The 14,041-nt window shown below is 48.4% G+C and overlaps 1 protein-coding gene across 2 annotated transcripts; it reads left to right on the top strand.

The window, feature by feature from the left end:
- The first annotated feature begins 48 nt into the window (after positions 1 to 48).
- LOC127592495 (tripartite motif-containing protein 67) lies at positions 49 to 13,716 on the top strand. Of its 2 annotated transcripts, XM_052053278.1 has the most exons (12): positions 49 to 1,051; positions 5,547 to 5,642; positions 6,835 to 6,957; positions 8,289 to 8,399; positions 9,075 to 9,228; positions 9,546 to 9,632; positions 10,770 to 10,933; positions 11,020 to 11,158; positions 11,939 to 12,063; positions 12,285 to 12,463; positions 12,556 to 12,718; positions 12,877 to 13,716. In XM_052053278.1, the coding sequence occupies exons 1-12, from the start codon at positions 236 to 238 to the stop codon at positions 12,922 to 12,924; spliced, it is 2,205 nt and encodes a 734-aa protein (XP_051909238.1). In that variant the 5' UTR covers positions 49 to 235; the 3' UTR covers positions 12,925 to 13,716. The 2 variants fall into 2 exon arrangements, with proteins under 2 accessions (XP_051909238.1, XP_051909237.1); XM_052053277.1 differs by lacking the exon at positions 9,546 to 9,632 and having other exon boundaries at positions 60 to 1,051.
- Positions 13,717 to 14,041: the final 325 nt, after the last annotated feature.

Below are 14,041 nucleotides of genomic sequence, written 5' to 3'. Positions count from 1 at the left end.
TGTAGGATTTCAAATGTGAAATAATCTTCAGGTAACACCTCAGAAGACAGAAACCCGCTCTGTGTTCTTTTTCAGTGTGGTTTCTCCTGTCGTGTGTTCAAATCCTGCAGCCATCCATCAACGTCTGCAAAAGCAACACCCTCCCCCTCGCTGGCTGCGCGCGCATGCGCACGACCCGCCTGCCAGAGCGCTGTCCGCAGACGTTCGGTGCTGGAAGTCTTTGCACCAGGACGCGATGGAGGAAGAACTGAAATGTCCGGTGTGCGGCTCCCTGTTCAAGGAACCGGTCCTGCTGCCCTGCTCCCACAACGTTTGCCTGCAGTGCGCGCGCAGTATCAGCGTTCACACGCCGGACGGGGAGCCCGCCGCGGCCGTGCAGCAGAGCCGCGCGTCGGCGGTCAGCTCGGACTACGACTACCTGGACGTGGACAAGATGAGCCTGTACAGCGAGACGGACAGCGGCTACGGCTCGTACACGCCGTGCCAGCTCAAATCGCCCAACGGCGTGCGGGTGTTCCCCGCCCCGCAACACCCCCACCAGCAGCAGCGGCTGTGCTCGCTCACCTGCCCGCTTTGCCATCGCAGCGTCTCCCTGGACGAGCGAGGGCTGCGCGGCTTGCCTCGCAACCGGCTCCTGGAGGCCATCGTGACGCGGTACCGGCAGCATCGCGCCGCCTCCGTCGCCTCGGGGGCGGCCAAGTGTCAGCTGTGTGACCGCAACCCGGTGGCCGCGGCGGTCATGTGCGAGCAATGTGACGTGTTTTACTGCAACGCCTGCCAGCAGCGTTGCCACCCGTCCCGCGGCCCGCTCGCCAAGCACCGTTTGGTCCCGCCGCCTCAGCAGCGGCCGGGCCAGGCGGCCTCCTGCGCGGCCGCGGGACAACCGCCGGCGACCGCGCGGAAGCCGGCGACGTGCGCGGAGCACGAAGCGGAAAACTTCGTCTTGTATTGCTGTAACTGCCGGGCGCCCGTATGCGCAAAGTGCGCCGAGGAGGGACGGCACGCAAAACACGACGTCAAGCCCATCGCCCTCATGTGGAAGCAGCACAAGGTACGCCGGGTCGTCGTGCGGGAAAGGAATGGTGGTGCTCGGTTTACCATTGAGTTCCTACGTGGGTGACGTAACCCAGATCCGTGCGAAAATCGCAACTTGCCGTCGTTTTAAAATGACAAAAACAAAATGGAAACTCGCCGTTCTGCAGTTTCCTCTTGAACTAAATCCCACCCATTAAGTAGAGCAGGGGTGAGCAACATCTAAAACAACCATATCTATCTAAATAGTTATGATGAACAACTCCGTCTGCGGGCGGCCCAGTAGCCCAGTGGTTGGCACGTCGGCTTCACAGTGCAGAGGTATCGGGTTCGATTCCAGCTACGGCCTCCCTGTGTGTTCTCCCTGGGTCTGCGTGGGTTTTCTCCGGGTGCTCCGGTTTCCTCCCACATTCCAAAAACATGCGTGGCAGGCTGAACACTCTAAATTGTCCCTAGGTGTGAGTGTGAGTGTGAGTGCGAATGGTTGTTCGTTTCTGTGTGCCCTGCGATTGGCTGGCAACCGATTCAGGGTGTCCTCCGCCTACTGCCCGAAGACAGCTGGGATAGGCTCCAGCACCCCCCGCGACCCTGGTGAGGATCAAGCGGCTCGGAAAATGAATGAATGAATGAATGAACTCCGTCTGCTTGCTAGCGAGCGACCGGTTTATGTTCACAGTCTGTTACCATGGCGATTTACCGAATTTCTCGAACCCGACTCTTTTCACTGGCTAATTCCGACATTTGTCTCAACGTGACAGACCCTGTCATGTGACGTTTTTTGAGTGTTTCAAAGAGTCTCTTAGTGTGGGCGCTTTAGAGCGCCTCATTGTCAACCATGAGTGTGCGCACGTCAAGCAGAGAAACACGAAAGAGCTTGTGGTGTTTCAAATTCACGAGACATTTTTCATCTTTACAGTGATTCTTAAGTTAAAAGAGAGGGGGGGGGCTCACCTTCAGCGTTATGAGGACATAAAATTTGTGAATATGCAATATATTTTTTCTTTATCGTATCCATTTGTCACTTTTACCTTCCCTTCCCTAATGGTGTCTTTTTGTCTCTTCCTCATTTTGCGCCCCCCTTCCCCCCCAAGTAGAGGCCCCCCATAAATGGACCATAAAAATCCCATCAGGGGGACAGTGGGAGAGGGGTCGTCTCTAAGCATCACATGAATAAGATATGCTCATTTATACAACATCCAATCACGTCTTGGTAGCTCCACTGCATTTGGTCCGAATCCTACATTTCAAAATTCCTATTCTTGGGTTTTTTTCCCTCGCCAAATAGTTCAAATCAAGCAAAAATCACAAATTGGTTCATACTCAAGCTTCCGCGATAAAAAAAATCTCTAATTTTCCGAGGATAGATGTGTAGAAGTAAATCCAGCACTTCAGGTTGTTACGAGATGCTGTTACCATGGTAACAAGAGCAGAAGTGTGCCCGGTAAAGTTCCAGATGGCAAGAGCGAAACAGGTCAGCCTTACTCGCCTTTTACCTCGGAGGTCAGCATCTCACGCGCACACTCCACTACTCTGTATGGACTTGAGCACCTTTCTTTGAGGCTACTGGCGTGGCGGCTTTAGAGCGCCTCGTTGTTGAGAGGGTGCAAGAGTAGTGTGGTGGTGGGGGATTACAGTACAATAACTCAAGGCAGTTCTGGCGGACTCGAGCACTGAATGTAGGTTAATGTGCACTCTGTTGCACTTCCTTCCTCTTGCTCACAGCCTCCACAGTAAACACTGTGTGTGAGTGTGTGTGTGCATTTATGTGTGTGTGTGCATTTGTGTGTGTGTGTTTGTGTAAAAGCAACCCACCAAATTTAGCCCAGCGTGTGTATGATTTATTTTGGGTAACTCTACGGCAGGCCTCGTAGAAGGATACGCCAGTAGTGGAACAATGAGCCGTGGGCGTTTCCATGGTTACGTGCCAGCCGGAATTTGAGCTCCCCGAAAAGTACTAAGAGTTCTACCGAGGGACTCGCAGAGTGATCTGGAACTGGCGCTTTGCTTCGTGTGTGGATGTGGAGGCGCATTCCGAGAGGAGGACAATAAAAAAGAAACAGATGAGAGGATGACGAGGACAAAGGGGCAGAGAGCAGATTGTTTTTGACCTTGCGCCTGCGTGCGACGCGCTAATGCCGTAACACAGCTGTCGCCGAGGAGGCAAAAAGCCACACGAAGTCGAAATTGCGGATTCGCTTTGACGGCTTCCGATTCACATCTGGATTTGTATTCTGGAAAATTGACTTTTTGAATGACCGTACACAATGCGTTGCATCTCGAGAGTGACATCGTGATGCAGTATATAAATAAAATTGTCCGTTTTGAACATAACAGGCTGACATAATTTGAGCAGTGTCCACTCACTCAAACGGAAAGCAGAATAGCAGCACAAACATGCAAATGAGGAGAAATAAAAGTGGCACGGGTGAGGGTCGTAAATGCACCCTCCTCCTCCCTTGCCGATTGCTCCGGCAGTCATTTTGACATTGAGGTCAAGCATTTGGGAAGGGCGTCGACAGCCTTTTGTTCTCCTCCCCGTGGTCATCCATTTCGGCTCGAGGATAACCCCCGACACCTTTCCACTACTACCCGGACTGTGCTTCAAGTTCCGTAGAGCATGAAGCACTGCCGATGTACAACATCTTCATCTGTGCTGGTCCACATGAGAAGATAAGATAAGATATCCTTTATTCGTCCCACACTGGGGAAATTTACAGCCTCCAGCAGCAAGAATGTATGTAGAAAGAAGAGAGAGAGAGAGAAAAAAAAACAACAAACATCTTTCAATTAAATACAATATGAACACAATGGATAAATCGCAGTACTATTTACAATTTTACTTCACATAATTGATGTTCACAAAATGATGATTCACATAAAAGATGATGGGATGTGACTGAAAGGTAAAAAAAAAAAAACCCGGTTGAATAAATCAAACACACGCCACATGAGGCAAACTCGACAATCGAGGGGAAGCCCCTCATCATCCGTCATTTCGCTCGTTAGCAAAGCCTTGGCGCGCAAGCCGGCGCGGGGCCCCGACAGCTTGGTGGGCCAGATGGTCTCCACGGCGACGAGCGCTGCCTGCCGAAGGGTGCACTTGATTTGTGACTCATCAAGTCATCCCGGCGCGCACGGGGAGGAGGGAGGGAGACCACCCTATAATGCGTGTACGTGGTCGGATGCGGGATTATCGACTTGGCGCATTATGGGCGTACGTAAGGAGGGGCCCGATGATGAATAAAACATGAAAACCCATATGTGATGACTTGAGTCCCTCTCCGAGGAAGCAGTTAATGCTAATGAGTTTTGAAAATCCGTCGCTAGCATCGACTGGCTGCGTATGGCGTGGAAGTATGTACAGTGGACAGGGATCAGGCAGGCCGGCGAATAGCAAAAAAATAAAAATAAAAAATCATCATTGTATAATTGACGCCTATTACGAATGGGGGATTAAAAAAATGAATGAATGAATATATATATACACACAGAAAACACACACACACATATTGGCCCGAACATAAGACGGCCCTGATTATAAGACGACCCCCTCTTTTTCAAGACTCAAGTTTGAAAAAAGACTTTTTGAACACCAAATTAATTTGTATATAGAAAATAATTACAATACATCTGAAACAAACGATTACAACTATATATTTGAGAGAAAAAGCATGTTATTTTGCCTCATTCAAATCTTAATCTCTGAACATTTAAAATGTAAACTAAAGTGCAATAACATTCGTAAATGCATCATAACTTCTCCTCAGCTGCAGGCTAATCTGGCCGATCGTCGACCCACTTTTCTCCAGCTTGTCGCAACGTTTCTCATTTTGTTATTTCTTCTAATATTTTCTTCTCTTTTCTTTCTTACCGCTATGTTTTATTTTTCTTCTTCGTGCTACCGCTATTTTTATTTTTATTCTTCCTGACAGGGGTTCTCTTTGGCCTGGGGAGTCAAATTCAGCATTCGCTTCAATGGTATCTGGCGCCATCTAGCGTCGTGAATGAGTATAATGTCTAGACCCCTAAGATAAGACGTCCCACAGTTTTTCAGTCTTATTTCAATGCAAAAAACACCGTCTTATATTCGGGCCAATACGGTACTTCATTTCGTCAGCCGACGTAAAGGGGTGACTCTTGTCAATTATATGATTCCCAATGAGATGTTCTGACATGTTTTCGGTCATATTTTTGCCTTGGCTGATTTTGCGCAACTGATTTGCATGTGTGTCGACGACGTGTGCCTGGTGATAAAGTGCAATCAAAGTCGAGCATCAACTGGTTTTTACGCTTCTTTTTGTGTGGGGGTGTGTTTCGAGTGGAGGAAGGGGGAGGAGGTGGATCATGTGGGTGGCGCCACGGCGGACTTGATTTATCACGTGTGTGGGCATGTTTCCCTTTGTCCTGTCTTTTTTTCAATGAGAGGCTCAACCCCCCCCCCCCCCCCCCCCACACAAAAAAAAAAGACGCAGCTCGACCTCTGTCCCGCTAGTCATCTATTTTTTTTCTTGCAGTGTCAACTCTCGCAGGCCCTCAACGGCGTCTCGGACAAAGCCAAAGACGCAAAAGAATTTCTGGTTCAACTCAAAAACATGCTGCAGCAGATCCAGGTAAGGATGTCATAAGATGTCTATTTTTTTTGGGGGGGGGTGGGGGTGGAGAGTATTTATGTAACCATATTTTTTTAACTCATTCAGTGTCAGCCAATTCTGGACCAAGTCTGAAAAGACGTTTAAAAACGTCTTTGGGAGTGAATGAGTGAATAAGTGTGCTAGCAATGCACTCGCGCCGCAGCAGAGCGAACACGCTGACCTTGCTGTCGTCGCCCGAGGAGCGGCGAGGCCAGCGTGAAATCGGCGAGGCGTGAAAAGTGCACGTCCTGTTTTGTCTGTGCAACATTTGCAGTTTTCGTCTGTTGAATTCAACCAAGTCACGTGGCGGATTAAAACAAGTCATCTCAAGGTTAATTAGTCCCTTTTTGGGGGAGGGGTGGGGGACGGACGCGTCGTCCTCTGCGACTGTGAGCTTCACTGTCACACTAAGTACACGTTTAATCCGCTTTTTACTCAATTTTTTGTACGACGACAAGCACCTGAATTACGACTGGTGGAAGGAGGATTAAAATGTGTTACGCAATAACAGCACTGTGCCATCAATTAAAATAAAGGAGACTCTTTCAATAAAGAGATTTTTAAATATACTCCCCAGCTCAGACATTTTTAAGAGCCTGGAATGAATCCAGAAATTTGTTGCTAAATGCACCACAAAAATGCATCTTCCCTTTAGATAGTCCACAAGTGTGGCTGCTTTAGAGCGCCCTCGTTGTTGGCCCCGAGTGGGCACGCATCACACGAAGAAAGATGGAAAAGTGAGGAGCCGGGATTTTATTTTATTTTTTGGTAAGTCCAACAACCGGTGTTTGGACCGCGGCTTTGGGCTGCCGAGGGCGCTTTAGAGTGCCTCGTTATCGGCTGTGAGCGTGCGCGCGTCACACAGAGAAAGATGGAAGAAAGATTTGATAGGGGAAGGGGGGGACACCTACACCCTGAAAAATATGTGGCCACTTGAGAGCGCCTCGTTGTTGATCCCGAGTGCAGAAAACCAGACACTAGAATACATACAAAAGCTACCCACACTAACCCTCTCATCAAATTCATTTGATGCATTTTTTTTTCATAAATGTGACTCAGAATTTGAGTTGACAGTCAAGTTACAAAAAGCCAAAAAGAATAACCTTTTTTTTTTTTTGCTTAAATGTCGCTTCGGATTAGGATGTCTAAACGTTGCTTTTGCGTGACACAGGAGAACGGCGTGGAGTTCGAGGCTTGCCTGGTGGCTCAGTGTGACTCGCTGATCGAGGCGCTGACCCGACAGAAAGCCAAACTCCTGACAAAAGTCACCAAGGAGAAGGAATACAAGCTGAAGGTAAGGGTTTTTTTTCTATCATTCGTCACAAACGCTATTCAAAATCTTTCCGGCCGCAAACAAAGACGATTGATCCACGACAGTCTGGAGGGAAAGCGATAAAATAAACACTGCAATTTGATAGCACATCCATTTGACCGGATGCGAGGTAGGCAGAAATCGATATTTAGGTCGCGTCAGTGACCGACTCACATGCCGCCATTCATTCATTCATTCATTCATTCATTCATTCATTTTTTCTATTCTACTTACTGTAAACCAAAGCTACACATAATTTTCTCAAACCAGACATAAACAAACTCTGTTCTTGATCGTCGACTCAAAACCTGTGCTGATCTCAAATCCAAAGCAATGCAACGTCGGCATCGACTGGAATTTTGCAGTCTGTGAAGTGCCCTACAAAGCTGAATTTCACAGACAAGCTGACAACAGCAGTTCGCTCAAGCACAAATCTAAAAAAGCAGTTAAACACCCCCCCCCCAAAAAAAACCTTTCTTTTATAAAACGGGGTCAGAATTCTGCACAGTCCGGTTGCTTATTTAATTTTGTCAGTCCAGAACAACCGATTCTTCCCTGTCAAAAGCGTCCAGCTGTTCTTTTCGCACTGAAGCCTGACACAACTCCCACGGAAAATCTCTCCACAGAACCGCGTTGCCACCAAACTTGGATCTGCGCTTCAGCGTTACATAACAACAAGCCTTCCAGGCTGGAAAATCTATTCTCTCAAGAGATTCTCATCTCTTTTGTCCCCCCCTCCCTCCCACTTCCCCCAACAACATGCTCAAGTCGACTTTGATCCCTTTAAAGCAACGCGTTCGTCTTTCAAACTCTCACCAAATTATTTTGGCGTGATCACATTTCTAATTGGAGTTGCGTTTGAAAAGGCACCGCACGATTGCCTCGGAGCTCTTTCACGCCGCTCGCAATTGTCCCGCTGACAGGTGAATAATCAAGCGTGATCCCATTAGCCGTCAAATTAACGCGCGTGACTGCGGCTAATTAACATCGCTTCTCATTTTCCGACCACGCTCGTTAATGCGGCCATGAAATGAGAAGGACTCTCAAAGATAGCTTTTTTAAAAAAAATTCTTTCTAGCTGAAAGATAACAGAAAAATCGAAAGGTTTGTCTTACTCGTGTACAAGTGGATCAATTTGCTCAACCGCGCAGTCTTTACAAGTGCGCCGCTAACCTTCACAAATAATTAGCGTCAAAGCACGCCATAACATCCTCCGACACCGAGTAGGATTTCCCATTCGATATGCAGAAACAGGCTTGCTTTTCTACCTCTCTCAACTCCTCGCTGGCTACACTTCCATTGTCATCCATCAGGTGGCGCGCGACCAGATCACCCACTGCACCATGAAGCTGCGGCAGACCACGGGCATGATGGAGTACTGCCTGGAGGTCCTCAAGGAGAATGACCCCAGTGGCTTCCTCCAGGTAAGACGAATGGCCCGGATAGCAACAAGAAAAAAAAACTGCATTCGACTGTAAATGACTCAGTAACTGCAATAATATTTGTCTTTTTTTGCCGAGGATAAAGAATATGCGCATTGGTATATTGTCTGTCTTCGACTTGGTTTTGGAGTTTTAGCTAGAGCCTAACGGTTATGCTAACACTGATTGCTAGTCACAAGGGTTCTTACCCTATTTTCCGCACTACGGAGTATAAGGCGCACCTTCAATGAATGGCCTTTTAAAACGGTTTACATACATACGGCGCACCGCATTATAAAGCGCATAGAATAGAAGCTACAATAGTGGTTGTGGTTGTGTCCTGCATCCACTAGATGGAGCTCCGCAAAATACAATATAATACAGCTTTATTCATATGGAGACCTGGCTGCGGTTATGTTATGCATCCACTAGATGGAGCTACATAAAATGGAATACAATACCGCTTTATTTATATAGAGCCTTCACAACCGCTGCTCTAACAAAGCGCAGTACGGAACATTAACGTCCAAAAAATCAGAATAGTGATCCACACATAAGGAACATCGGATTATAAGGCGCACCGTCGGATTTTGAGAAATTTGAATACTTTTAGGCGTGCCTTACAGTGTTCATCTTGATTGTCGGCGCTTGTTGACCCCCCGCACCCTCTCCCCACAGATTTCGGACGCTCTTATTAAGCGTGTGGCGTCGTCGCAGGACCAGTGGGTCAAAGGCAACCTGGAGGCCAAGGTGGGCCCCGAGTTTCAGCTCACGCTCAACACCGACACGCTCCTGCAGACCATCCTGCAGCTGGATTTCTGCCAGGGCAAAGGTACACAAACAGAATCCGTGTGGCCCTTTAAACATTTCTTCCTTCAGACTGTTTCTGTACGACTCCAAGTAGGAAGAATGACGAGCGAGCATTGTTTGGCAGCCTTTATGACGCACCGCCATATTCCAAGTGACTGATCGCGTTCTCCCCGTCAACCGCCAGATCCCAAGATTGAATTTAAAGCTGCCTGTTCGAATCACGCTCTGAATGATTCATATTTGGGATGACCGCGCATTGCATTCTGAACATTTTCCGGGACTTGTACGGCAGACTTTTTGACGCTAGTGTGTGCATTATCCTCAAAATGGTATTTCCAGACGTGCAGGAAGGCCCCTTATTGAAACAAATTCAGCGGCAGGCAGCGGACAGTGCTGAAACTGATGCCGACGCACAAAGTTCAGGAGGTATTATTTCCACAGAGTTGTCATCCCCTACCTCCTTTCCCGCCATCCCCACACCTCCCTAAGCACTCCCGGTCTAGCCTGGTCCCGTCCCCGACACCCACTCACGCATGGTTTGTTCTATTCAAGCAAAAAAAAAACCTGGGGTTGGCACTTCCCTCCTCTGGAACGCAGCGAAAAGAACCGTCAGCACAGAAATTTATAGCCTCGAGTGGTCGTCTGTTTCGCTTTTAAATACAAATTGGAAGAAATGTGTAAGCCCCGCCCCCAAATCCAAAAATGCCGTGGGAGAGAAGAAACAGAACCAGCATGGCTATAAATGCAAATTTGATATCTTCATATAATGAATCACGACGTGCTTATTGTTTGTCTCGACTGCTGCACTTCCCTCTCCTTTCAAGAAAAAAAATATTTTTAGAAAATGGTAATTATGTTCAGCACTCCCCGAAGCATACGTGGGAGGTGAAAAAAAAAGGATATTTTTAGATTATTTTCTTTCAAGTTTGAATGTGTTTTACCACTTCATTGTGGATACGGTGACGAATGGTATCTGATTTTTAATCCAATGTTGATTACCGCAGAGGGGTGTTTGATACCGCTTTAGTTTGACCACTTCCGAGCACTCACTAAGGTACTTTCGATACATCAAATTTCCGATAACATAGTAAACAGATGATTTCTTAAAGAAGAGAGCATCGCGCCAGCTACGAACTTGATACCTTGAAATCAAACCGATATTGGCCCGATATCACAGTAATTGGTATCGGTCCTCGCCGAAAGAAGAATATAGAATATGGTAGGAATCTGGTTTTGCAAGTTCCTCCGTGGTTCACACATCTGGTATATATTCCATTTGTAAAACAAAACAAAACAAAACAAAAAGAATTTTAAAAAATTAAAAATCTATTGGCCATATCGGCATGAAAAATCACGTTTGTGTTCCTCCTTCGCTCATTCCCGATTTGTTTGCCCTATGAATCGACCCAATTTGAGTCCTCAAAGCAATGTTCGTAATCCTCCAGAGTTTCCTCGTTTATGCCACCCAAATATACCGGATCAGCCCGTTTGTCTTTGAACCGGAAATGCAATGAGATACCAAACGATTATTCGCACCCAACCCCACCCTTCCCACCCTCCCAGTGGAGGCGGGACCCTTGGTGCCGCCGGCTCCCCTCCTGCAGCTGGAGAAGAGCTGCAGCGGCAACAACAGCGCCACCCTGGCTTGGAGGGTCACCGGGCCCCAAGCGGCACCCATCGAGGGCTACATTCTGGAGCTGGACGACGGCAACGGGGGACAGTACAGGGTTGGTGACGCGCTCATTCAGAGGACACGCTCGGTTGATTTTCTATTCTTGTGACGTTCGGCTTTATGAAGCGTTTGATTGCGCAGGAGGTGTACGTGGGGAAGGAGACGGTGTGCACAGTGGACGGCCTCCACTTCAACAGCGTGTACAACACCAGAGTGAAGGCCTACAACGCCGTCGGCGTGGGGCCCTACAGCAAGACCGTGGTGCTCCAGACCTCCGACGGTACCCAAGTTGGAGCTAACTACTTCCTACTACACTTTTCATAACACCTACCGCCCCCCCCCCCAAAAAAAATAAAAATGAAGGATCAATCAGTGCTTTTTCAAGCGGATGAGAAAATAAAAAAAACGCAATCATTTATGGCAGACGAACCGATTCCGACCACGGATGGCGTCTTTTCACACCAAAAACTGAACACCACCGTTGCCATCAAGCCGCCAGATTTTGCTTTCATATAAAAGTGGGTTGTTTTGAGTGGGTTTTTACCCGACATATGTTTCACCAAAAACATGCCCGTTTTCAAATTTAAAAATTGCAGACTATTTCTTTTTGTACTAAATTCGACTTAAGACTCAACAGAGCAGCTATAAGCTCTATCAAATTGGGTTTTTGTTGGCTGCTGAGCCCGCACGCATCCCAATTGCTTTTCCGAGAAAGGACGAGCGACACACAAAATAAATCGAGGAAGCCGTTATCAGTTGCAAAACAAAATATAATTGCAGCCATTATTTGTGTGCTCGGACTCATTTACTGGGCACATCAGCTTTCACGTCACTTGCCAGATGACAACGGCACATTCGATTTCTTGAAGACACCAAATGTGTCTCTGACGTTACCGCCCGCGCTCCCAAATGTTCCGCCAGACAGGCTTCGTTGACTCACGACAGGCGCCAGACTCGGATTTTCACTCCTCCGCGCTTTCTTGTCCCCTTTCGGCTAAAAGTAAACACGACGCCGGTTGAGTCACCGCCGGCTGAATCACGACTACGTCTTCCTCCACAGTGGCTTGTTTCGCCTTTGACCCCACCTCGGCTCACCGCGACATTGTCCTGACCAACGAGAACCAGACGGTGTCGTGTAACAGCTACGACGACCGCGTGGTGCTCGGGACCGCTGCCTTCTCCAAGGTGAGGTTTTTAACCTCCCCCTGAGGAGGGTTAGGAGTTAATTGCCGGTGTTCAAGAGCAGTTTATACAAATTAAAGCAGCTTATCGGAGTTGTGGTGCATGGATTCAGAACTGTATGGCGAGTGCTGTTAATTGAGTCGACTTCTTTAATTCTTGGGCCTTGACGGAGGTCGACACACATTGTCCTCGAGAGGAAATCATGTCGCCCGCTTTGATGTTAGGGCATCCACTACTGGGAGGTGTGCATTGATCGCTACGACAACCACCCAGACCCGGCGTTTGGCATCGCCCGCATCAACACGGTCAAGGACATGATGCTGGGCAAGGATGACAAAGCCTGGGCCATGTATGTGGACAACAACCGCTCCTGGTTCATGCATAACAACTCGCACACCAACAGGTATGGACCGGATCCATCCGCGGGTGTTGCGACCAAAACTACAGGACCGGCGCGAGACCCACAAGAGATTCACGCTTGGCTCTTTTGTGCAGGGCGGAGGGTGGCATCACTAAGGGGTCGGCGGTGGGTATCCTGTTGGATCTGACCAAGCACACCCTGACATTCTTCATCAACAAGGAACAACACGGACCGACGGCCTTCGAGAACCTGGACGGCGTCTTCGTACCAGCCGTCAGCCTCAACAGAAATGTCCAGGTGGCCCCTCTTTGAAATTAATTCCCGATATTTAAACCCCGAAGCCAGTTTTACTTAGCGCTGTAAAATCCGGGAGGTGCGTAGGTCATCAGTCAACCCGCGAAAAAGCCACCGAAAGTATGGATGAGTTTCTCATTTACTTGTCCGTCTCCTTCTAGGTGACCTTAGTGACGGGCCTGGAGGTGCCGAGGGACCTCAAACAGTAGACGACGCCTCCGCTGAGGGCCCCGCTACGCATGTCGACGGTGCGGTCGTCGCGAGGTTTTCCCAACGCGTCTGCGTCATCGCCTCTCATAGATTATTGTTGATGTAACTTCAAGTCAGCGTTCCGTCAGCCACACCTTGACGTGGACGGTTTCCTTGCACTCGTCGGAAGGCCGCGCGCACAATTAAGCAGACTGCACGGCCACGTTTCATTTATTTATTTTGGGGGGGGGGGGGGGGTCTTTTTGCATCCAGATCCGACGACGCGGTGCCTTGCGCAGGCAAACATACGAGAAAAGCATTTTAAAGGTGACGGCGGCGAAGGCTTTTGTCGGCTTTCAATCAGCGACGTGGGTTGTTGCCGAAAATAAAAAATATTCACGGGCTCCACTAGGGCTGCGCCGTCACTTTTGTCTTCGTGAGGCAGTTTGTGTCATTTTCCTGCCACGTGATGACAAATCACAACCTTTATTTTCGATTTCGTCAACTACGACAACGCTTGCTGTGTCAGAGAGCTCTCAAACTGCTCAATTGGAAATTTTGAGAAACTGGATGAGAGCATTGAAGAAGCTTTGCATCGGCTTGAGCACACTACCCGATGAGATGTAAGGGGGGGACGAGCGTCTTTCTTCCTCAAACAGCATCAGTGATATGTCTGCGAGGGGGTGGGTGTAGCAGATTTCTTTCCCAAGACAAAAAGTGAATATTTAATATACAACGCTGAGAATTTTTTTGGGGTCACCTCGTGGTCATTTTATAGCACACTCTCTGCAGCGTTGCCTTGAATCGATCAACAGCGGCACCGGATAAGATGTGCCGCTGCAAAAAAAAAAAAGATCACTGTGACACGAAAGAGAACACTGAGCCACTTTGCTATTACCCGCAACAAGTTTTCTTCTCATTGAACCGAATTGTTTCGAGTTCACACGAGAGTGTGCGAGACCGCGTACATAATCGCAGCGTGGATAGGATTGGAGGAGTGACGAAGCGTCGCCCGGCGGTCCTGTCTGTCTGTCGGACGGTGTAAATAACAAGAACTGCGCTCCTCGGCCAACTTCGGAGACTTACAGGGGGAGCGGGGTGGATCAACCAAGTTTACAAAGTCCTCTGCTGTATCTT

Source organism: Hippocampus zosterae, chromosome 19 (genome assembly GCF_025434085.1).
Source record: "Hippocampus zosterae strain Florida chromosome 19, ASM2543408v3, whole genome shotgun sequence".
NCBI lineage: Eukaryota > Metazoa > Chordata > Actinopteri > Syngnathiformes > Syngnathidae > Hippocampus > Hippocampus zosterae.
The sequence above is the reverse complement of the archived record's forward strand: the minus strand, read 5'-3'. Positions and strand labels throughout refer to the sequence as shown.

Excerpts from the sequence above, each read along its gene's own strand:
- LOC127592495 (XM_052053278.1), top strand. The coding sequence starts at position 236 with ATGGAGGAAGAACTGAAATGTCCGGTGTGCGGCTCCCTGTTCAAGGAA. Across the intron at positions 12,064-12,284 it reads GGACCGCTGCCTTCTCCAAG|GGCATCCACTACTGGGAGGT; the intron begins GTGAGGTTTTTA and ends CTTTGATGTTAG. Across the intron at positions 12,719-12,876 it reads GCCTCAACAGAAATGTCCAG|GTGACCTTAGTGACGGGCCT; the intron begins GTGGCCCCTCTT and ends GTCTCCTTCTAG.